Raw genomic sequence first — 26037 nt, forward strand, 5'->3', positions numbered from 1 at the left:
TACTCACTATAACCCAACAAATCATTCACAACTGTTTAAATTCTCATAGTCATTTTTAGGCAAATGTGGGGAATCATTTGTTGGCCCAGTACTCCCTCCATGCTTCTCCTTCTCTTGCTCTCAGGTAACAGCTGATCATTCTTAATATTTACATCAGCTACATCCATTTCCTGAGCAGCAAACCAATTTTTATGTTCTGACAGAGCTCCGGTGCTCACGCTCGCACTGAAGTCACTCAGACTCCCTGGCCAAAAACACTTATTAAGTCTTTTCCTTGTAATAAAGCTATTTTATTACACGGAAGGATTTCAGGGTGGCTGTACATCAGGAGGTCATCTACTGATCATGGTGGTTTATTGGTGGTTCAATACCTGGCTCCCCCTAGTCTGCATGCCAAATATCGACAAGATATTAACCCCAAGTTGCTCTCCAGTGCATCCATCTGAGTATGTTTGTGAATGGTAGCTAGAAAGCACTTAAAAGCATAGAAGACTTGTGCTTGTGTGATTGGGTTAATGTGGCATGTTGAGTATTTTGAGTGCTCCATTAGAGTAGAAAAGCACTGTATAAGAATCAGTCCATTGACCATTTTAGTTGAAAGCCTTTGTGTGCCGAGTCTGCTTTATGGGTCCAGATACCTGAGTAATATGACATTGTGTCAGGATGTGGTCTGTGGCTCAGCTGCAGGGGAGGGGTGGAGCAGTGGGCTCAGGGTGTGAAGCTTTGAAGAGAGCTGCATCTCAGCCTGAATGGAGATACTGTTATTATTTGTGCCATCTTGTTACATTTAAGAATTGTGTCTAATTGTTTCTAACCCTTAATGCACCATGCATTTTTTACATGCTTGCAGAATTAGAGTGATGAAACCACATGAAAGGATTGATTGTCAAGGGGGCATTTGACACCAGTTATACTGACTGTATTTATCTTGCAATGTTTCTTTTTCAGAAACCACATAATGTTTACTCCCAATGCACCGTCACATTGTATATAAAATTAACTTTCTCTCCCACAAAAGTCTCTGGGTGTTAGCTGTGCCTTCTGACTGGGGACACGTGCAGTAACACAATCCAGCATAAAACATAACATATAATTAACAATTTATTAACAATGTGAAGTTGAAGATAGGACAGGGTGTAGGTGAAGAACTTTAAATTATTATTACAGATCAGCTATAGTACCAGTCAAAAGTTACAGAAAAACCTTTTTTTTTTTTCCTACTCTGTTGAGTAGGTGAAAGGATTGTTCCACGGTGTGTGGTATCAACTGTCAAACATGGCAGAGGAAGTGGAGCTGTTTCACTGGATATAGTGACTTGTACAGAGTGAGAGGCATCCTGAACCAGAACGGCTACGACAGCATTCTGCAGCACCATGCAGTGCCCTCTGGTATGTGCCTAGTTGGACAGGGGTTCATCCTACAGCAAGATAATGACCCCAAACATAATCCAAGCTATGCCAAACCGCCTCAGGAAAAACCCCATCGAGCTGGTTTGGGATGAACTGGACAGAAGAGTGAAAGCAAAGCAACCTACAAGTGAGACGCATTTATCTTCTGCAACAGATATTAGAAGAACTTTCTGAAGAATATTTGATTTCTATTGTAGAACGAATACCACGGGTGTGTTCAGCTGTTATATCTTCCAAAGGTGGCGACTTTGAGTCAGAAGTTTAGAATACATTTTGGTCATTTTGATTCCATTCTTTCTTTTTTAACTACAATTTCTTATTTGTACCATGCTTTCATTTCAGACTGCAATGAGACGTTAAACTGCATAATTTTCAATATAAAACTGGAAAAATTGGGGTGTTGTAAAACTTTTGACCGGTAGGATACAAGAATTTTTACTGTCATACAACTCTCTCTCAACTCTCACATCAATAATAATAATGATATTAAGTAACATCAGGTAAAAAAAAAAGGCTTGTTATACAAACTTGTTTTTTGTGCTCCACTTAAAGAGGAAAAGGTCACAGGATGTTATTTACACCAGCACCAAAGATTTCTGCTTAATTTACATTAAAACAAACAACAATTTACATTCAAAACCCAAAAGGCCAAGTAAGTTCTTACAAATATCTGCTGAACCTGAAGCTCCAACACAAAAACACTCACTGACTCTGAGATCAGAAATTCATGTGTGTTTGTAACACAGTTTGACTTTGTGTCAGTAAATCTCATGAACAGCCTGAAGATGAATAAACTGTAGTTCAGAGTCACTGACAGACAGCACAAGCAGAATTCATACAAAAGACACACTGTCAACTTTTGAAGAATTAAAAACACTTGCCAGTCTGTCGCAGGGCTAACACACAGAGACAGACAACCATTCACACTCACACCTATGGGCAATTTAGATTGAACCCACGCAAACACGGGGAGAACATGCGAACCATTTGCGCTTGCATTCACACCTATGGGCAATTTGGATTAATCAATTAACCTATCACCACAAGGGGACAGAGGGAGGAAGCCAGAGTAACCGGAGGGAACCCACGCGAACACGGGGAGAACATGCAAACTCCACACAGAAAGACCCTGATGGTGGAATTGAACTCATGACCTTCTTGCTGTGCGGCAACAGTGCTAACCACCGTGCTTTATTTGCACTGTGCTTTATTTTGATGTTGAGGGGGGGGAAGCAACAACAAGACGCAAAACAGAGAAATGACTGATCAATCCTCTGTGAGTCCTCCTGGCTTACCTGCATTGGAAATAAAAATGAATTAGAAAATACAAAACTACTGTATTTTAAGTGAATTGTGTACATGCACCAATGTGTGAGGTGTGAGGTGTCAGGTAGGTGATGAGTGAAGAACAGAACAGAATCCGTTTGCTCTTCAAACTGCTGTCAGACATTATCTACTGCACTCTGATCACATCACTCAGACCAGCTGCTTTCTACAAAGTCTCATCAACAACATCTTTACAAACAAACATCAACAACCAGGAAGCAGCTTCACCTCTGATCACACACACACTCAACTCTACTCACTCACCTGGAGGATCAACACGAAGGCGGATGATGCTGATTGGGTCAGTCTTCAGATTAGCTCTCTTCCTGCGCTTTCTTATTCTTCTGAAGATGAACTTCAGTGAATCTGTTTCTTCCTTGCAGACACGACACTCGTATGTTCCAGCATCATTAATCGTCACATCCTTCAGGATCAAAGACACGTCTCCATCCTTCATCTGTCCGTCCTGCAGATCCACACGGTTCTTAAAAGATGGATGCTGGTTGTCTGGAACAAAGTGACCGTCACGGTACAAAAGCACATATTTATCTCTCAGGTCAGCTCTGCTCCACTTTACAGCTGTGATCTTGTTGTTTGCAGCTCGACATGTCAGAGTGACGTCCTGTCCAGACTCAGCTGTGATGGTTTTGTCTGAAAGAGGAAACAACACAGAGCAGAGAGGTTAAAGGTCAAAGTACAATTATGATCAGAATGATTGACTTTAAATAATGTATACTTTATACATTATTTAAAGTCTAAATAACCAACTTAAATAGGTTAAATGCAGAAATTACTCTTCCTGCATTTAACCTATTCATTCTGTGAAGCAGTGGGCAGCCACTAATCAGGCACCTGGGCAGCAGTGTGTAGGGATGGCACCTTACTCAGGGGTACCTCAGAGTAGCTGCTCAGTGGATTCGAACCCCCGACCTTGTGATCATGAGGCGACCACACCACCTGCTAAGTTATCCCTGCCTATAACATATGAAATATTTTGTTAATTTCTTTGACATTTGAGTTTTTAGTTGTGAGAAACATGAAAAAGCTCAGTTTGACCTGGACAACATTTCTACATCCAAACTGAGTCAAAGCTCGTTCATTTGTAACTGATCGATGATCCTGAACACAAGCAGGCAGATTATTGATCGTCTATAATCCACAGACCTTCATCTGCACTCAGATCATCACACAGCGTTTGTGTTGTCACTTCATTCAGTGTGTGTAGCAGCTGATCTCAGGTCTGTGTTGTTCATCTCTCACAGAACAAGTTCTTACAAACAGCTGAACCTGAAGCTCCAACACAAAAACACTCACTGACTCTGAGATCAGAAATTCATGTATGTTTGTAACACAGTTTGACTTTGTGTCAGTAAATCTCATGAACAGCCTGAAGATGAATAAACTGTAGTTCAGAGTCACTGACAGACAGCACAGACACACACTGTTGGTCTGAGTCTGAACATGATGATCATCAGAGAAATAACATCACACTCTGAACATCCAGCTTTCTACAGCGTCTGCTGGATGTTCACCATCATTTATTTATCTTTCTTTGTGTTTGTTCATCTGACTCACATTTGTGCTGAAGATGCTCTGCTACATGTGGTTCAGCAGGATTCGGTTTACAGCTTCTGTAGATCAGGAAACCAACAACAGCAAGAAGAAGAAGTACTGCAAAAACTGACAGACCAGCTATCAGTCCAGTAGATAGATCCTTCTTCCCTCTGTCTTTGTCGTCTTCATCCTTCTCTTGTCCTCCTGTGTGACCTGCAGGTGAGAAACGGGTGTCAGCTGTCAGGTAGGTGATGAGTGAAGAACAGAACAGAATCCATTTCCTCTTCAAACTGCTGTCAGACATTATCTACTGCACTCTGATCACATCACTCAGACCAGCTGCTTTCTACAAAGTCTCATCAGCAACATCTTTAGAAACAAACATCAACAACCAGGAAGCAGCTTCACCTCTGATCACACACACACTCAACTCTACTCACTCACCTGGAGGATCAACATGAAGGTAGATGATGCTGATGAACTTCCATGAGCGTGTTTCTTCCATGAGGACACGACACTCGTATGTTCCAGTGTCATTAATCGTCACATCCTTCAGAATCAAAGACACGTCTCCATCCTTCATCTGTCTGTCCTGCAGATCCACCCGGTTCTTAAAAGATGGATGCTGGTTGTCTGGATCAAAACGCCCATTCCGGTACAAAAAGACATAATTAGCTCCGTATTCAGCTCTCGTCCACTCTAACACTATGATCTTGTTGTTTGGAGCTCGACATGGCAGGCTGACATCCTGTCCAGACTCAGTTGTGATGTTTCTCTGGTCTGAAAGAGGAAACAGCACAGAGCAGAGAGGTTAAAGGTCAAAGTACAACTGTTCTTCTACAGCAGCCAATCAGAAACACACAATAAAAGATTGTCTTCTGTTATTAGATGATGATCTTTGATTGTGTTTCTTCTTGTGTCCCTTCAAGCGTCACCACAGCGAGTCTTCTCCTCCTCCTCACCTGATCCCGAGCATCTTCATCAGGGCTGATTTGTGACAGAAGGACAGCAGCAAGAGTGAAAGGGAAGGTTTGAAGATGGCAGTGAGCTGCTGTCATGTTTGCTTTGGAGACTCTGACACAAAGACAGGAGGCCGAGCTGAACATGTTCAGATTTTCATTGAGAGCAGAATGGACGAGATTATGAACGAGTTCATCAGAGGGAAGCTCAGGCTGAGACGTTTGGAGACAAAGTTCATGAGCAAAGACTGAGACGGATGAAAAACATCATCTGAAAAACAAATCTTTGGTTTTAGAATCTGTTAGTTTGATAAAATGTTGTTGATGGACGAGTTCATTGAGACTCTGGATGTCTGTCAGACTGAGTCACTGCTTTTTATTGTAACAGCTGTACTGATGCTCCTGAATCTGGCCTCTGACACAAACCTCCAAACAGTAAGAATGAAAAAAGAATAAAACTATTAAAACTCTTCAAGCAATAAATAATCAAACCTGAAAAAGAAGAAAATCATCTGGAAACTAAACTGAACTAAACACAAAAAGTCCAAATGGAATAAAAACTCAAACTAATGAGAAAACATTAGCTCTGGTCAAAGTACAATCATGATCAGAATGACTGACTTTAAATATTTTGTTCATTTCTTCTTACATTTGAGTTTTTAGTCATGTTGGATTTAATGAACCTCTGAACATCCAGCAGGTCACCAGTGACCCACTGAGGGGGAATTTTAGCCTCATGCTAAACATGCAAAGTGTCAGAAACTACAAGATGTTAGCTTCCACAGAACAACAACATGTGCTGATAATAAGCGAACATAATGTGTGAGAGAAAGCAGCCTCTCATTATAAGACACTGTGAGTCTCTGCATGCTGCCTTTATGGAGCTACAGCTGTTTGTATACAAACCTTATTTTGATTTCCAAAAAACTTGGCTTAGTCATGACGAACTTTACAGTTTTTTCTGAATGCTTAAACCCTAACTGTGATTCCTGTAGCACAATCTCTAAAACCATTCAGACTTATACCAAAACCACTCACTGAGTTTGCAAAACTAAAAGCACAAAAACTGCTTTGCACTCAGTTTGCAATTTTGTAACACACACTTTGCAAAACTGTAGGCACAATTCACTGCACAACACTCAATTACCAAATTTCCAACACACTCCTAGCAAAAGTATACACATGTATGGCTATCATTAACACTAATTTGCCAACTGTCTGGCACACTTTCACATGTGAAAACTTTTTTAGATAATTAGTTCACTTTGCAATCAGCCTAAGCACTATAATACAGGTAAGCTGTGTGTGCGGAGTACAATGAAGGGAGCAGAAAGAGTGAGAAGTAGAGGAGGCCGAGGAAGAGGACGTGGAGGTGAAGAAGTAGGATGAAGAGGACGACAAGGACAAGGAGGAGCAAGAGGAAGACGAGGAAGGGGGAGAGGAAGATGAGGAGGGAGGATAGGAAGGGTAAGAAGAGTAAGAAATAGAATTGCTGATGACATCAGAGCTACAATAGTGGACCATGTAATCAACCGTGGAATGACCCTGAGGGTAGCTGGCCAACGGGTCCAGCCTAACTCGAGCCGCTACACTGTAGCAAGCATCATAAGGACATCTTGAAATGAGAATCGGTTAGTACAGTCACTTCGCACAAAGATTTGTAGCACTGCCATATGCCAATGAGAAACACACCAATACCATTGATGTAAAAATACTGAAATTGTACTTTACAGAATTGCTAGATGACCAGATGCTGGGGGCAGAGGAAGCATGTTCACTGCAGACCAAGTAACCCATATAGTCATTATGGCGATTGCAAATGATCCTATACTTGGAAATAAACACTTGTGTTTGTTTTGATGTGTGTGAATAAACACCAGTACTTGAAGTTTGGATCCCTCTATGCTTATGGATCTATGACAGAAGTATGAGCTCAGACTGACATAGCCTACCTTGTGCACAGAGAAAGCAAAAGCCAGATGTGTTTTGTATTCATACCATCAGTGTGCAGTTGGCGCATTGTGTGCTTAGTAGATGATGGCTTGTGTGTACTGTTTGATACGGAAACACCATTTTTACGAAGGTGTGAAGAGTTAATCTAGCTGTGTTTGCTTTTGCAAGAGAACTACAATGTTTTGATGATTGGGTGACAGGTTTTCTTATTTGTGTGAAGAGTTTTGCAAAATTAGCCAATAGTTACAATAAATGTGCTTAAGCTATCAGAAAAAACTGTAATAATACTGTTTGCATAAATTTTTTTTAACATATTAAAACGATGCCTTCTCTTTGCGGTTAATGAATGGAGAAATAAAACATGTGATATAGGCTTTTACTGTCATATGCTGTGGGAGTGTCTGGTTGGGCATGGTCCAGGTTCCTGTCATTTGTCCCTGGGAGTGGAGTTGGCCAGCTCATCACCTGTTGTCAATCTCCGGGGCTCCACCTAGAGGGTTTTTAAGCCAGCATGGCCTGCCACTCCTCGCCAGTTCGGCCTGCTACCATCTGTGGTAAACTCGGCCTCCTCTGAGCTCTGACTCTGTATATCTGGACCTTGGGTTAATATGTTTTTGTTTCCTGTATTCTTCAGATTCTCCACCCATCGCACTCACCAGTAGTGCTGTTTTTGGTCTCCATCCTGTCCTCCCATCTGCTCGGAACCCGAGGATTATATACTCCACTTCTCCTCAGCCTGCCCTTCAGTCTGTATTCTCCATCTCTTCGAAATCTGGACCGGACTCTCCACTCTTGACCCTCTTTGGAATACACCCCTGGCAGCCTTTTCCCCGTTAAATGACTAGGGTCGCCAAGTAAGCCCAAGACTATTCACTGGCACTCCGTACCTTTGTCCCTTACTCGTTTGTTTCCCATTCAGTAACATTTCTCCCCTGTGTTTACAGAAGTTCCCGTTAGAAGTCTCCCCGTGCTCTACGCCGGTTTCTCCGCCCACGGATTTCCTTTAGTTTTCTGCGTATGGTTTTTGTTAAACCCAGTTCCGTTCACGTTTCGTTCTTTTCAATAAATTATACACAGTTCTAAGCAAATTGAGTCTTCTCTTGAGTCCACCGCATTCTCGTCCGTGACATTTACAAGTCAAGAAGGACAAAAAATAACTTAAAAACCTCTGGAATTAAATAATGGTACAGAAATAATGCCTCATCTGTATAAGAAAAATGACCAGTATCGGTGTTGTGCCAAAAACTGATTTCCAATGTTTCCGTGTGTGTTTTTTTTAATGTGTAATATCGTTATCTATGATGCTAAATAGACTTTGGTGAACAGGTATTAGAAAGGGTATATATAAAATAAAAAAATTACCTGTTTCTCAAGTATATTTGTAACTGTGTTATCGTAATTACATTATAATCAATCAGCTCCCTTTTGTCACTTAAAATATGATTACAGAACTATTTTTGCATTTGTTGCAATTTCAGCTGTCCTCTTGGCCAGATTATTCTTAAAAGAGACATTTTTAAAGTCAACAAGATTTCCTTTTTTACTGCATGAATAAAGGATATATAAAAGCCACTGCCAAAAACTGATTGTGGCTTCTACCTTGTTACAGGAATGTTGTTTGTTGCTCAAGATGACTTTATATTATTCAGGAGGGATACATACATATGTTTCACATATTATAGACCAACAAGTTATTTATAGCTATAGTTATTTAAATACAAGTAATCAGTTTTTAGCAAATACTGGAAATCAGTTTTTGGCCCAACACCGGGACGGTACGCAGGAAATTTATTTTCCAGTTCGTCTGAAAAAAAAAAACAGTTGTGCTTTGGCATCTCTTAAACATCACCAGGCGCTCTGCTGCGCACTGTCTGCCTCATCTGTGAACACAGAACAACAACTCACAAAGCAGCAGCTCGAGGATAACGCCACCCACACATATGGGTCCTCTTTAGGAACATTCGGACATTTTCATTAATCTCAAAAATCCCCCCGGACAGAATGTGAAAAGTGGATGGGGGAAAGAGGACAGTTGATGAACTGTGTCCTAAAACTACCACACATCACATTGACACACACATTAAACACACATTAAACACAAACCATCCTACTTGGGCAAAACATCCTACTGTAGTAGTTTATGCACATTTCTGCTGTCACAGAGTAATTCCAGTACAAAATTAAGTAGGTGTGACACTTTGCCACTTAACTTTGCCCATCAGAGAATGCTTGTAGGTAACATTCACAAAGGTAGCATGGTTTGGCACCTAATTTTAGCTGTTAAAGTATGCTTCTAGCTCAGATTAACAAAGGTAGGACGATTTGCCGCTGAATCGGAGAAGCGGAGCGGCCAAAGAGTAAACTTTCAAAAGTGTGACTGTTTAATAATGAAGAACATTAAAACATTACTGTTGGCCACATGTCAGCAAAGTTATGTGACATTAGCGATGTTTGTACTAACTTGGTTTTAAAGCCTTTATTTTAAAATATATGCTGTTCAGTAGTCGACCTTAATTTTACAGAGAATGTGATCATTTTGTGGATAATTAAAGTCAGTCATATATCCAAAAACACAACAAGCTGAAAGTCAGTGATGCTGCTCGGTTTGCAGTCCTGAATATCACGGCACAAGCAGGATTCACTGCACTGTTAATGTTAGCTGTGTTATATTGCTGCCTCTGTTCGGTGGTGTCGAGCCAAACGGACTTTAATGTGTGTTTGAACGAGCTGACGGTTCACTCGTTAAGCTGAAAGAAAGATGCTTTAATCACAGCAGTCACACATGTGTCACAAACACTAAATCCTCCTTCTTTTGTGCTGTTTTGTAGCAGTGTGTACACCTGAGACTGCCACCTGTCTGTCTGTCCTGCACTCTCTCTCTGTTTCTTTCTCTCTGATTGTGGAATAAAAGTATGAACATGTGTTTATAAGTTACACTTGTGTTTGAATCCTGCAGCTTATCACACATTTGATTTCCATGTGTGACAACTGCAAGTGTCCAGAGTGAGGACAGACTGAGGGACCCACTGCTGCACATCATCTGTGAGGCTTTGCAGCCCTGATGATCCACCAGGACAAACTCAGCAGTGTGTGAGGAAGAGGAGGAGGAAGAGCCAGCAGCAGCTGACAGATGGAGAGAATAGACAGACTGTTCCCTGTTTGTGAAGGACTGCTAGGAAAGTTTAACATAACTGTCTGTCCTGAATCAGTCTTATTAGGTAATGTTCAAATAATTTTATCATTCCAGTGTTTTCAGTGTGGGAGAAAGTACTCAGGGCCTTCAAGTTACACACTATGAAAGGCAGCAACAAGTTTAACGTTCAGAAACCTAAAGTATGTATCAGCAGCAGAATGGAGCTAAAAATAAATGTTTGTTTCAGTTCTATGAAGCTTTGAGTATTTTGGATCAGTAGCTGCTGTGTTTGTTGCATCATATTGCTGTAATTGTTTATATGCTTTATATATTCTGAGGTAAGTTGATCTATAGTGTTACATCATATTCTATAAGGATGTTATGTGTTTGTAGACTTTCTGCCCAGTTTGACCCATTTAGCAGACGTCAGCCTGTTTAAGGCTCTGATATCTATTCTGTGTGACTTACAGCAGTTATGACATGGTCTGATTTTCTCACCCAATAAAGGAATATTTCATATATCAGTCTACTCTTCATTCTATCAGAAACAGTTATCACAGCTCGTACATTTGCTTTTTACACATGTAAGCATTGAACCAAATTTAGTAATGCGAACATACTGAAGGAACAACATTTGTCTCTAATACATCTTTGTATACACTGTCACAGATACTTGTCTTTGAGTGAAGATTTAAGGTGATAGGAAATATAAATAACTGCAACTTGAATCTTTGACTCAGAGTTCAAGATCACTGCTATAATATATCCTGTAATATATACATATACAGATCATAATAATCTGACAATACTATAATATTGTTCATATTATATTTACATTACCACAGTGAGATGATTTTAGTCTCATGAACAACATTAGCTAATTGTTATTTACTAACTAATCTTAAATGACTGTTCAGCACAGAAATGAAGCCCAACAATCATGTTTTACAGTCCCGTGGTCTCAGCCTCAGATACTCAACTAATCAAAGTGATGTCATAAAAAATGAATGACCAACAAAACATTTTTTCTCCTTCATTTCTGTCAAACAATGCTGTATGAAACGTTTCTCGCGGTTAGTATCGTGGTTGCTAGGCAACCTGAGCAGCGCGACGAAGGTTAGACCGTCCCATTTCACAAGCCTCTCACTTCCGCACTTCTCGTACTTATTAGTCATGTGCGATACCACTGATTTCCTTTCCGATCTGATACCAAGTAATATTCAGGGTGGTATCGACGATACTGATCAGATACCGATACTTTTTACTAGGGCTGCACGATTAATCGTTAGAAAATCGCGATCTCGATTCATACTTATGTGTGATCTCATTGACAATGACAACGATTACAAAAAAAACGACGACGACGACGATTGTACCGCATTTTGATCCGGGACGTAATCTGCATGAAAACAAGCGCTCACTCTTCCTGCTCAACAAATGACAAGGGCGGAGCCTTATACCACGTGATACAGAAGCTGTGCCGTGTGATGCTAAAATTAGCAGGAAAAAACAACGGAGAGCACGTCAGGGATGACGAGAAAGTGACAGGAGAAAATCCGTCCTGGTCAACCACCCAAACATCAATAACGGGAACCTTATACAGCGCTTCCCTATACACGTCGAACTCCCGCAGGCACAAAGAAATTACGGAGGCTATCACTTATCACCTGACCAAAGATATGGCTCCCATCAACACTGTGCAAAACGAGGGATTTAGGAGAATGATCAACACCCTAGACAAACGCTACACAGTGCCGTCCCGCAACTATTTTTCTATTGTTGCACTACTTGCTCTATACACGCAGTGTCGAGCAACGGTGGAGACGGAATTTCAAATGGTAAATGGTAAATGGCCTGTATTTATATAGCGCTTTTACTAGTCCCTAAGGACCCCAAAGCGCTTTACATATCCAGTCATCCACCCATTCACACACACATTCACACACTGGTGATGGCAAGCTACATTGTAGCCACAGCCACCCTGGGGCACACTGACAGAGGCGAGCAGTACAACATTTTGAGGCAACAACAAAACGTGAGACATTTGTTGTTTTTATGTTTATTTATTGTTTTTATGTTCAGTCTCAACTGTTACGAAGTTGATGTGCAGTTAATAAGTGCAATAAATATTTATACTGGAAAAGAAAATCGTGAGAGAATCGTGATCTCAATTCTAAGCCAAAAAAATCGTGATTCTCATTTTATGCAAAATCGTGCAGCCCTACTTTATACAAAAACTTATTTTATTTATTGTATCTCAAATTATAGCGTCATAATGATTACAGGACATCAGATTACTGGTTCTTATCACTTAATAATGCAGAGTTCATCATATAGAAATAAAAAAAACTGAAGTTGAACACCTTGCCTGCCTCTCTGTCTCGCCCTTCCAGCACCTGTCCCTGTCCTCCTGTCGCCTCAACATACGCTCGTCATATTCTGTGATATGTTTTACTCTGAGGTGTTTGAAAAGGTTAGTGATGTTGCCACAACCATACATGCCAACCCTCACGATGTTTCCGGGAGGATCCCGAATTTCAGTGCCCATCCCGAAAATCTCTCGGAGCCACCATTCTCCCGATTTTCCTCCCGGACAACAAAATTGAAAAATCACATCGCAGAGTTCATAGCGCGGCCCAGCCAATTCCAGTTTCCAACAATGGCGGCAGCTGCTTAGTTTTAATATTACTCTTATTTCTCTTTCTGGGTCGCAAAAAAACTTTTAACACATTTTGAGGAGAGAATGTAGCTGTGTAAACTTCAAATATCTGAGCCGATCGACACATCGTCTTCAAACCCCCGCGGGCTTTCACTACTCGGGTTAAACATGATATATGAGTCACTTTGATAACTTAAAAATGTTATTGTTTGGCTTTTTTCAATGTTTTATTTGTTTGTGGGTAAAACGGTTTGGCTGAGATTAAAGTTATTAGATTAAATTAAATTAAACTTTATTAATCCCTCAGGTGGGTTCCTCTGGGGTTTTCACACAGCTGAATAAACGTCAAACAGAAACTGATTAAACAAAGTGTGAGACGGTCGAGAGTTTAAATCAGCGCCCGGTTATATTTTCGATAGCAAGGAGCAGAGTCTCAGGTGGAAGCAGCCTCTGAATTTGGACACCCCCGCTGTTTCCAGGCCGGCCAATAATAATGGTGACATTTAATGTATTTTATCCGATAAAGAAACACTGTAAAATGTATTTATCACCCCCCACACCCCAACAGCCCTTATGAATTGTCTCCCTAATTCTGAGGTCTCAAGGTTGGCAAGTGTGGCCACAACACCTCACTCTTGGAGCACTTTTTTGCCACATGTATCGCAAACCACGTCTCAGCTGTTTGTGGAGGTAAAATACGTCCGCACATGACTCCAATTACGCTCAACCATTGTTGTAAGTGCACGCGCCAAGGGGCTGCGAGGCATTTATACAGCCATATTTCGCACATGACTATGAAAGGCGGAAGAGGAAGTAGTTCCTTTGAATGTAGACAATCCGAATGTTATAGTTTCTTTCCACCGTGTTCCTGTTAATGATAAACTACAAATTTCCTCTAAATTACTAAAATATTAATGTGAGAATCGATTCTAGAACATAAATGATTGGTATCGGAGGAATCGATATTTCAGGATGATCCGCACATCACTAGTACGCACCGTACGTAATGCGCGTACTTCAAGCGTGCGATCGCTAAATTGGAACAGACTCCACCCAGCCTTGTTTCGCTCCAGATACTGAATGTATAAGAAATTCATTCTTAGAGAAATAAACCAGACTGAGATTCTCTATCTCAGAAATAAACTCAGTTTAGTTTCTATCAGTTAAATCTCACCTGCAGAGACGAACAGGACAAACAGCAAAGTGGAGCAGAGCGACGCAGTTACAGCAGACATGTCCGTGTTCTCTGTTTCTGCTCATCTGACTCTTAGTTTGTTCTAAATGTCTGAGTCTGTTGGTGTTTTCACTGAACAACTGAACCTGAGTTTAAACCTGAACACATGAGACTAAATAAGGTTTAAATAAAGCTGAAAGTCACTGAGGGTTAGGACGGATCTGTTGTTCAGCTGCCCGTTCAAACTCAAAACACTTTCGATTTAACGTCTCGTATCGAAGTTGCGTCGGGGTGACGTTTGATGTGTTGGATTTTCTAGCAATGATATCATGCTTCTGACTTTACAGGGTTAACATCCACTAGAAAGGAAACTACATTTTAAATGAAGTCTCACTCGTTTGTGAAACAGTTTTTCTGTTTAAACATTTTTGTGGGTGGATGCTGACTCTTTCACGCAGAGTGGTCACTGCAGTACAGCTGTGGACAGCTATTCAAAGGCTGTTTTCTTGCATTTGTGTCAGTGTTGATGGTATACTTGTACATAAACCACTACATTGGACACTGTGTTACTCCATACCCTCACTGGTGGTTTAATGTTACCATAGATGTATGGCGTGTTTTATTGTAACTATTGTTATTTAACCCTGTTATGCATGAATTGTGACAACCTCAATCGGGATTTTTTGTTAAGTATTTTTATTTATCTATTATATAAATAAAGATGAATAAAAAATACTTAAGGAAAAAAATCTAATCTTTAAAACTGTTTGTCAATCACAATTTACTCGATTTATTATTATTCTATCACATATTTATATCAGTCATAATGAACTCAGTATGATCTGAGCTGTAAACCTGTATTTATCATCACAAACCTTTATAGCGCTTCAGAGCAGCTCCTTCAGTGGCTGCAGCACCCACGATGTGGGACGGAGAGATTTCCTCCCCTCTGCTGTCAGACTCCACCACAAAGACTTTGCAGCTGATCAAACACACACATGTGCAATAGGACTAAGTGTAACACTCTTTTTCTGACAACGTTGTATTTGTACTCAGTTGTATATAGCATGTGTATTCTATTTTTATCCTATCATTCTATTCTATTCTATTGGGTACAGTTGTGTACAGTTTCTTATTCTATTCCAGTGTTCTCTCATGTTTGCTATGTAACTGCACTGTCCACTTCCTGCTGTAACAAAACAAATTTCCCACATGTGGGACTAATAAAGATGCTCTTATCGTTACTGTATAACCACAGGTTCACTTCACATTTGGTAGAATATAAAAGGACAAAGCTGGACAATTGTCATCACATTTCTCATTAGTTGCTGTTAGCACAAGCACACAAAGAAAGCAGAGCTTTAGCTTTAGCTCCCTACATCACTTTTAAGCCTGGATGTTGAGGCTTTTGCTTCCTCTCAGCTGTGATGACATCTCTGTCTGCTCCATCTCACCCAACATCATCCATCTGACCTGATGCTACCTGACAAACTAAAGATAAAATATTAAATTCATTTTGCATCACTTACATTTAAAATACATTTAAGGTGGATTTCTTAAAAGGGAAGGGACTGACCTGACTGTTGTGTCGAGACAGGTGTGAAGGGAGTTAAATCCAGTCTTATACTACGGACGTGTTTGGTTTTGGTCTGTAATACGTTGAGTTTATTATCTATAAGTTAACATAGCAAATCCTCCATCCAGAGGCTAAAGTGATATCAGAGCTAGACTACTTTAAGTGAAAACAGATGATCGTCTGAGCCTTAAATGAAATAAGGTTAAAAAGAAATGCTGCTATCGACAGTGTGAGGCAGTGAGCTCTGTTATACCATATTTTTTAATTTTCTTTATTATTATTATATTATAGTGTTATTACCTTCCTGTTACTTCATAATAGAATGACAGTTAATGGTAAAAGTCTTGAATAGTTTTGAATTTATTTTTCCATGATCACATTTCATTCAATCACTCGTGGACTTGTATGAATGTTACATGTGTTATTTTCACCCGTGGATTTACAGACACTGTGTGAACAGTTTTCATTTTATCCAAAGTTTTACTTGATGTCCAACTGATAAAATCACTGACAGACAACAGAAGCAGGAGCTCAGAGAGAAATTCAATTCAACTTTATTCATAAAGAGACAAATCACAATGTTTGGTTTTATTTTACAGAAACTTCAAACTAAACCAAATTCAGGACGTGTATTAAACCTGCAGCTGATCCCTGTCTGCTGTTCACTACCTTTGATTTCTGTTACCAGCATCATCTCATGTTCCCCAGGTTCACTGACAACGCTGAAACCACCAGCGGGAGACTAAGAGTGCTGATTTAAAAAGATTCAGACATTTTATTTTGCTGCAGCTCAACATGAGGCTGGATCCTGATTCTTTGTTGTTTTTGTTTTCTCTACATCAAGAAAACAGCAGCAACAAGAAGCACAGCAGGAACTGACAGGCTGACCTTCAGTCCAACAGATCCTCCTGTGTGACCTGCAGGTGAGAAACAGGTGTGAGGTGTCAGGTAGGTGATGATGAAGAACAGAACAGAATCCATTTGCTCTTCAAACTGCTGTCAGACATTATCTGCTGCACTCTGATCACATCACTCAGACCAGCTGCTTTCTACAAAGTCTCATCAGCAACATCTTTACAAACCAACATCAGATTGTGTGTTTTGTGGTCTAAAGTTTTGTGCCTCTGGTTTCTCATTGGCTCACACTCTTGCAGAGCCGTAACATGCACATGAATGAGAGGTGGTGAGTGTAGTTCCTGTTAACAGGGTATTGCAGACCATCCCGCTAACTGCTGAATTTACTTTTGTCTGTCATATTTATGATGAAAAACAAATGTAATCAAATTAGATATTGATATTTTCATATGGGAATTGATCCTGCAACATGAAACGCTGGGATTGGAAGTTCAGCATCGCTCCGCACATCATACCTGTGAGATGACAGACAGCAGTGTGGAGGAGAGTGCGACACAAAAACACAGAAATATGACTGACAGCTGCAAACGAAGCAGCATCTGCTGCAGGTGAAAGATATTGGGACTAGCAGAGCAGAGTGGCTTCACTGTAAAACAAAATTAGCAGTGAGTGTGAAAAGTTTCTGTGTGTGGAGTTCAACACCGTCCACTCAGAAGCTGCATCACTGGATGGTAGATTTAAAAAGCTTGCATTCAGTGACAACAGAGCTGTTGATGAGGCACTTCAGAGAATAACTGCAGCAGCAAAGTGCACTCCCACCCAGCTCCACCATTACAGGGCCAAGTGAAGGAGGAGCCACAGACGTCTGCTGGGTGGAGCCTCTTTGATGAAAGAGCTGCAGGAGATGCTGCAAAGAGAAATACTACAGCTGATGTTATGATGGAGATGAAATGTTATCTTGAGGAGCCCCTCATCCAACAAGGAGAAGGCCCACAGAGCTGGTGGGAGGCCAAGGCCACAGCCTTTCCCTACCTGTTGAAGGTGATGGAGGGGAGACTGTGCATTGTGGCAACATCTGTTCCTTTGGAGGGTCTTCTCAAAAACTGGGCAGATATTAAGGAGAAACCACATCAGCCCATCCAAGCTGAGGCAGCTGGTTTTTCTGAATGTCAACCTGCACTGAGGACAAACTGTTTGGCTGCTGAGTTTGGTTCTGTTCTGTGGATTTGTTTACAGTGGGGCTTTTTGTGTTGAATTAAACTTAAAGGTTTGATTAAAATATTAAACAACAGTAAGAATGCCTGCTTTTGTAACAGAACAAAAACACAGAATTAGGCAATTATAAGGCTTTTCATAAAAACACTACATGCAAAAGGGTTTGTCAGCACACAAAGCATTCACATTTGCCAAGTAAAGCTAAAGTATGAGGCTACAGAGGATAATAACTTAAGAGACATTTGGGAGCCACGAGACGTGCAAGATAATCCAGAGCTTAGATCTAAATAAGGAAGTCTTAACTCAGTAATGGAGAATATTCTCACACATTAAGAAGCACCGAGGGAGGGAAGTCCTTCATTACTCTGTCAGTCAGGTAGGTGATCAGTGAAGAACAGCACAGAATCTATGTACCTGCATGTTCAGCTCAATTTGTGGATGCAATGAGAAGTAAAGTGAGAGTGATCAGCTTACCAGTGACTGTGATATTAACCAGGTTACTGATGGCACCATTACTGGACTCACACCAGTAAACTCCAGTGTCGTGAGGCACCAGCGTACTGATTGAACATGATTGATCACGTTGCTGTTGTCCCCGCCCATCTCCACACTCAGCCCTCTGCAGTTTGCTTGTGTTTCTCCTCACAGTCCAATCAGAAACGCTTTGGTCCTCCTCACAGATTACAGTCACAACATCTCCCTCAGAGACATCAGAGCTGTGAGGAAGAGGAGAGGTTAGATCAGGGCAAGGCTGGACTGGGACAAAAAGTCGGGATGAAGATTGAAAATGTGACGTCATTCAGGGGTAAAACCGCAAAGGATTCTGGGAACTTGTGGCAAGAGGTACTAGCGCACGCAGGCTTTTGAACTCAGTTACACAGCGATAAAAAGAAACACAAAAAATGGCAAGAAGCTGTTGTATTATTAACTGCAACAGCCGGTCGCATGACAGCCACGGGAAGCCGACGGGTAAAGAGATCGTTTTTTTTTATCGGATTACATCGTTGAAGTGAAAATTTTTAAGCCATGTTTCCGAAGTAAGAGCCGACGGATGGTCTGGATATACCAAACATAACGTCTCAGAACTCTCCAGCTCACATGTTAGTCTGCTCCAAGCATTCCCACAAAGGTCAGAGTTTTGTTGTAGTTAATGCGTCATTTTTCTTAACATAATTGGTGATATAGGTTACAAGCAAGTCTGGCGCTGAACAGAAATTGCTCCTTTGTCTATTGTGCATAAATAGTGAATTGTCCTGACACAATATTGCGTTTCGCTTCTGTTATTATGGTACATTGACAGAAACATATACTTTTATTCACAGGGTAAAACAGGTGTTTTGTATCACTAATTGTCCAGTACGATTACAGCATACAATATTATTGTCACTGCTACATTTCTGTGATGTGTACCAGAAATTATTTCCACTACTAATTAATTACCATTGAGCTCAAAGGTTATATTGTGGCGGACCACCAGGTGGCTCCACTCACACACAAGTTGAAGGGAAGTGTGGGGGTGGAGATTTTGGCGCTGACTATATGTGAAGTTCTGTCAGTTAATAAAGTGGTTGGAGTGAGACACTGAGACCTCTCCTGTCGTTGTTACATACCTCCACAATATTAATAAACGGTTAACGAATGTGTATCTATGACGACGATTTGTGAAACTGGTAAACTTACCTTTGTTCGTACGATGGTCTTTCGTTCTACACGGTGCATTTCAAGGTCCTGCACCCATCCGTCGGTAAACTGTACCTGGGCTTGTTGCAGTGACCTGAAGTTACTAAACTTCATGAGTGTATGCACTCACTCCAAGAACCATATAATTATAAATATGAGCGTGGTGAAAGTTGGGCAGCACGCTGACGTCTTTGGTCCCTCTGTGTGCTCGTAAGGGTCTGACCCTTTCACTCCTTGGATTTTTTCCTCGTATCTTTTCTTTGTCTTTTCGTCGAGACTTTTTTGTGCGGCAAAGAAAAAACAAGAAGGTATTGGAACCGGAGAATGAACGTTTTGCGGCGCTGCAAACGCTTGCATTTGATGCGGTACTTGGATTGTTTTGCCACGAGTTCCCGGCATGCAATGCGCGAAAATCACGTGATTGCTAAACAAGGGGGAGGGTGCATCCGGCCTCCTCGGCTGTAATTGGTCCAGCCCAGAGTCGATCATGACCAATTGGCCAATCCAACACCTTTCATTATATATACCCTTCCTAAAAAAACAAAAAAAATCCATCGGCCCATAAAAACAAAAAAATCGCCAGCTATGGATCAGGGGTGTCAAACTCAAATACACAGTGGGCCAAAATTCAAAACTGGAACAAAGTCGCAGGCTAACGTTAATATTTATTGAAATATATTTATTCCTCCAGATATAAGAATGAATCTTTTCTCAAACACGTTTTGCTGAAAAACTGAATATGGAACAAGTTCTGCTCCAATTATTTGGGTAAAGATAATAAACACTTTGATGGCCTATAAGTGAAAGTGAAAACGTGATAAACCAATAATATAATTAATAAATAATTATATTTTTTGATAAGTGAAGTTCACTGAACTGAAAGGAAATTTTGGTTTGATGATGGTTGACATGTTTTCCAAATAGAAGTTTTTCCTCTAGTGAGGAGATGCAGGTGCAGCAGAGCATTGCTGGAAGAAATGATCCCAAGGGTGGAATCTCCTGAGAAATCTTCAGAGACCCAGCGAGAAGTAGGGACCATAGCTGACAGCCCAGGCAGGGGTTGAGGTCAAAGGTCATGCTGTTTGGGGACCTACTGGTCATCATGAGAAGATTCTGGAACCACAGCAATGACCATAAAGCTGCACTGGATGGAGAGCTGTGCCACGGGGCTTTCCAGAGGTAATCACGAGGAGATTGTGGACAACATGTGAAATGAGAGAAAAGCTCTTTATTAGTAACTTTTACAACTTCTGGCAGGTTAATGTCTGAACTGTGGAGTGAAACACACCCTTAGTTAAAAGTCAAACAGCAACATTTTCTCCTCCCCTCACGTCACTCAAATGTGACAAACCAGGAAACAGGAAGTTCTTCGTCCTCAGTAAAGAGAGACGCACAGACGATCAGACTGAGCTCAGACCAAACTAGCAGCTTCCTCTGAGTGAGTCCAGCTACAGGAGAGAAAAGTGGAAAACTCCAACACTGCTGCTTCAAGCTGCTGACGCTCCACACACTGAATGTGAGTTTGAGCAAAAACACGACTCAAAGGAAGTTTCAGTGAAGGTGGTAGAGGAGGGAGGGGAGCCAGGACTGACTGTACTTCCTGTCTGCTGTTTTCAGCTTCACTCACAGACTCAATGGCTTCCAGATCAGAGGAGGATCTCTGCTGTCCGGTCTGTCAGGAGGTCTTCAGAGATCCTGTTCTTCTGTCATGTAGCCACAGCTTCTGTAAAGACTGTCTGAAGAGATGGTGGAGAGAGAGACCAACACACGAGTGTCCAGTTTGTAACAGAAGATCTTCAAAGAATGATCCACCTTTAAACCGAGCTTTAAAGAACCTGTGTGAGTCGTTCTTACAGGAGAGAGATCAGAGAGCTTCAGAGGCTCTCTGCAGTCTGCACTCTGAGAAACTCAAACTCTTCTGTCTGGACCATCAGCAGCCAGTGTGTCTCGTCTGCTGTGCCTCAGAAAAACACACCAATCACAGATTCAGACCCATCGATGAAGCTGCACAACAACACAAGAAGGAACTTCAGGAAACTCTGGAGCCCTTAAAGAAGAAGTTAAAGGTTTGCAAACGAGTTCAAGTGAAGTTTGATCAAACAGCAGAACACATTAAGGTCCAGGCCCGACACACAGAGAGGCAGATTAAGGAGCAGTTTAAGAAGCTTCAGCAGTTTCTAGCAGAGGAAGAGGAGGCCAGGCTGGCTGCACTGAGGGAGGAAGAGGAGCAGAAGAGTGGGATGATGAAGGAGAAGATGGAGGCTCTGAGCAGAGAGATAGCAGCTCTTTCAGACACAGTCAGAGCCACAGAGGAGGAGCTGAGAGCTGAAGACGTCTCATTCCTGCACAACTACAAGGCTGCAGTGGAAAGAGTCCAGCGCTGCCCCCTGCTGGATGATCCACAGCTGCCCTCAGGAGCTCTGATAGACCAGGCCAAACACCTGGGCAACCTGACCTTCAACATCTGGAACAACATGAAGGACATGGTCTCCTACACTCCTCTCATTCTGGACCCAAACACTGCTCATCCAAAACTCATCCTGTCTGAAGATCTGACCAGTGTGAGACTAGGAGGAGAGAAGCAGCTTCCTGATAATCCAGAGAGGTTTGATTGGTTCTGCTCTGTCCTGGGCTCTGAGGGCTTTAACTCAGGGACTCACAGCTGGGATGTTGAAGTTGGAGACTGTACACGGTGGGGACTGGGTGTGTTAGCAGAGTCTGTCCAGAGGAAGGGAATCATACGGTCTGGATTATGGAGAATACGGTTCTATGAAGGTAAATACTCATCATGTTCTCCATCAGCTGTCACTGCTCTCTCAGTAGAGAAGAAGCTCCAGAGGATCAGAGTGAATCTGGACTGGAACAGAGGAAAGCTGTCGTTCTCTGATCCTGATACTAACACACACATACACACCTTCACACACACTTTCACTCACAGGATGTTTCCATATATTAACGCTGTTGATGGTGGTAAAGTGAAGGTGTGTCCGTTGAAGGTGTCAGTGTCAGTGCAGCAGATGAGTTGAGGATGATGATGTTTCTAATGTTGTTTCCTGTCAGTGAGTTGAAGCTGTTAAACTGCAGCTGTCCTCCTGCTGCCTCGTTGTTCCAAAGCTCTTTGTTTCTCTTTTAGTTTCACTGTTTCTTTCTGTTTCTGCTGTCCACCTTTTCACATGGAAAATCATTTCACTGTTTCTCACTGAATGACTCCCCAAACTAGATTTGAAATTCTATCAAGTTTCTAATCATTACAAGTGATTCATGTTTCTATTTGATGTGTAAATGGAGATGATTTAGTTTGCTGGGATATGGACTGACATGTGTTGAATGGGAGGAGCAGTTTGTTGTTGTCTTCTTGTCTGTTTATGACAACAATAAATATGTTGTTGAAACAATGATTCATGTTTAACTCCATATATGAAATGTTTCTGATCTTTGAATTCTGTTTGATTAAAGACTTTCTTCATGACACAAATGAGATTTCAGTGTATTAATAGAACTAAATAAGCTCAGAGTTGAAAGGCTGGAGTATTATGTACGTGCTTCACTGTCAGGATCTTCAGGGGGATTCAAAGGGAAACATCAAACTGCTGTAATGAGATAAACTAGTTGGGCTGAACACACTTATCTGTAGTTTGTCTCCATCCAGGATCATCAGAATATAATGAACATGTGTGAAGAGCCACAAAATGCTGCTGCCCTCTCAGCATGATGAGCTCCAGCCTTTGTTAGCAGGACAACAGGAAACATGAGACAACTTTCAGAGACAGTAACCAACTGTGGCCACAAGATGGCAGCAGCTGATCTGAGATCCTTTATTGGACAGAAGGACTCTGCTCTGTGACGTCATCAGAGAGACGGCCTTCACTCTGATAGATCTGACGTCATGTCTGCACTGCGATGATGAAAGCTGATAAACACATTGTTATTGATCCATGAAATCACCTCTGTCCTCTCAAGTGTAGCTGTTTACAGAGCTGAAGAAGTCCTTCATCATCAAAACAGACAAACATGTATTTCCTGTATTAAGTGACGTCATCCTCACTCTGACCTCTTACATACATTCTGTTCAGTTTTCCTGCTGTAAGAAATAAACTGTGTGAAAATAGAAATGCAGGGAAACATCCATTAAGTGAACAAAGTCCAAAGAAATAAACTTGGACTGTTTTTTGAAGCCTAAATAAAATGTGAATAAACTTTATAGATACATTTGAAACCAGCTACTCTGTGACTTTACACACTCACACAGTAACAGAGCTGATTCCTGATTGGAGCAGCACAGAGTTAGACTTCTTTTCTGGCTGTGGATTGGTTCGTCAGGATTTCCTCCTTTACAGGTTTAAAAACAATCTCTGTTTCTACATTTTTTGACCTCCTTCTTGTGTCTAAAGGTGAAGCAGCACCAGCCTCCTCTGATCCTCATATTGTAGCTCTGTGTGTCCAGCAGGGGGCAGAACACCTCCAAACTGTGCCAGCAGCTCTCACTGTGAGCCAGGGCCGTGCAGAGAGGTTTAAAGGGGCGGGTGCTCAAAGTTAAAAAGGGGCACATTGAACCAGGCTGAATAACAACAACACACATTCATCAAGAATCTAATATGGGCAACAAGGCAAAGCAAACGTAGCCGATGCTTTACCTGATGAGTACAATGTTGCTGTTGAGGGGTTGCTGTGGATAGTGCTGGAGGGCAGGGCTGTGTTGATCTGAGACTGTAGACATTAAAAAGTCCATAGGAGAGATGGTAGCTGATTAAACAAGTGTCATGAGATAATAACAAAATGCAAAGATTGGTGACAGCGTTTGGAACCATAAGGCAACAAAAAACTGTGAGAAATAATTTAGGCTCTGCCTGTGAATCACTCTTTGCTTCTCTTCTTCCTTCCATCCCATCTTTTCATATATCACTCTCCACTTGCTGTCTGAGAACAAGGCACAATTTGCTATTGCAATAAACTATAATCTAATTATCCACACCTAACAACTCTTGCACTTAATCTATAATAAAATGATGACAGAAAAATGTTATAGCACTGCCTTTAGTAGCCTCACACAGCTCCTACTGTTTCCTCCTCATGTCCTTACCAGCCATGTCTGGACAATGTTATATCATGAGTAATATTTTTTTTTAAAAATCCATCTAAATAAAACACACACATGCACGCACACACAATGACACTTTAGACCTTCTTCAGAATACTGTATATACTATGGGCATCATGGAGCTGATCCAGAATCCTTACATTATTATTTATTACTAGACCTACAATAATAAAGCAAAGAGGAGGGGGAAGTAATAAATATGAAATAATGTATTTATGATGATTCCATTTGTTTCACTATCCACTCTGTGCAGGGCAAAGCTTATTACATGTTTAAACTGTAGAGATACAATAATTTTACTGCTGTAAAATCCAAATTTTGTCTTATTTAAAATATAAATCTAATACAATCTGCTTCTTAATGTATGTTCTTTAAAATACAGCGTGTGTTTTTAATATATTATAATTATAATAATGCATAATTATGTGGACATGCATATTAGATCGTTTTTTAGTGGAATATAATCCCTCCAGAAAGGCAGGAAAAGCCCGGAAACTTACTTTAAAACGAAATATGTTCCCTAAAACGGTGACAGAGCTACAGACCCATGACAGCCTTACACAGGTAGCCAGCAGCTATGACCAGCACTACCTGTGCAGTTAATAAAAGGACAGGTAATGTTTGTCGTGCTGTTGCACACACAGCACGCTCATTTGTTTCAGTTCGTCAGTTGCAACAAGACAGCTTACCAACGTGTACGTAATAAGCTGATACTCCTGTGTGCTACACACTACAGTGTACGCTGTACACCTACTTACTGGTTGTGTCGCATCAGTCTGTGTCTCTGAGTTAACTTGTGTTTCTCCTACAGCTCCGGACCGCTAAAAATGCGCGTGCTCTTTGTGAGCTCGTTCCCGGCTCGTAACCAGCGCGTTCTGCCGTCAAGGGCGATCATTGGTTAAATGTGATCATGTGACTGATGCAAGCCAGATCCTTTTATTTAGCAAAACTATAATTAATAGTTAAATATTATTGTTGAGGGGCACAGACAGGACTCCGCACGCACACACACATTAAAAAAAATAATAATAATTTTTTTTTAAAAAGTTGCCTCAACAAAAGGGCACTTTGGGCACCCATCAGGAAAGGGGCGGGTGCTCAAGCCCCTCTAGCCCCCCCTCTGCCTGCTGTGAGCTCAGACGTTTGTGGACACTCAGTTTGTTTGAACATAGTAAATAATCAGAGCTTCTCACACTGTTTATGGGGACACCACCTGCTCGAGGGTGTACTGTGTCAGAGAGGTGGTGTATGGTGCCTGGTGTAGTCTCTCTGCTGGTTCACAGTTTTTACTGAGGAGCTGTGTTCATGTCAGGAAGGTTTCGTCTGATCACTGTGGTGCAGTTTGGTTTACTCTGTTTCTGAGTGTTTGTAGGATCAGTCTCTGCAGGTCACCTGATACCTGGCAGTGAAGTGTTTATGAATCAGCTCCGCTTTTACTCTGAAACT

General features: G+C 41.3%; 2 protein-coding genes across 3 annotated transcripts; one reads left to right on the forward strand and one right to left on the reverse strand.

The window, feature by feature from the left end:
- Positions 1-334: 334 nt before the first annotated feature.
- Positions 335-14380, reverse strand: LOC147333939 (uncharacterized). Its single transcript, XM_086286612.1, has 5 exons — positions 14168-14380; positions 4734-5069; positions 4311-4502; positions 3000-3386; positions 335-2704 (listed from the first exon to the last, which is right to left on the reverse strand). Exons 1-5 carry the CDS (start codon positions 14226-14228, stop codon positions 2676-2678), a joined length of 1005 nt encoding a protein of 334 aa, XP_086142738.1. The 5' UTR covers positions 14229-14380; the 3' UTR covers positions 335-2675.
- Positions 14381-21127: 6747 nt separating this feature from the next.
- Positions 21128-22821, forward strand: LOC147333940 (nuclear factor 7, brain-like). 2 transcript variants are annotated; one of them, XM_086286525.1, is made up of 3 exons: positions 21128-21364; positions 21551-21817; positions 21851-22821. In XM_086286525.1, exons 1-3 carry the CDS (start codon positions 21128-21130, stop codon positions 22517-22519), a joined length of 1173 nt encoding a protein of 390 aa, XP_086142651.1. In that variant the 3' UTR covers positions 22520-22821. The 2 variants fall into 2 exon arrangements, with proteins under 2 accessions (XP_086142651.1, XP_086142650.1); XM_086286524.1 differs by having other exon boundaries at positions 21128-22821.
- Positions 22822-26037: the final 3216 nt, after the last annotated feature.

This window comes from Aulonocara sp. 'chitande type north' Nkhata Bay, linkage group LG3 (assembly GCF_057382095.1).
Source record: "Aulonocara sp. 'chitande type north' Nkhata Bay isolate Kocher_YH1m ecotype deep benthic linkage group LG3, A_spYH_male_GT1.1, whole genome shotgun sequence".
Lineage (NCBI taxonomy): Eukaryota > Metazoa > Chordata > Actinopteri > Cichliformes > Cichlidae > Aulonocara > Aulonocara sp. 'chitande type north' Nkhata Bay.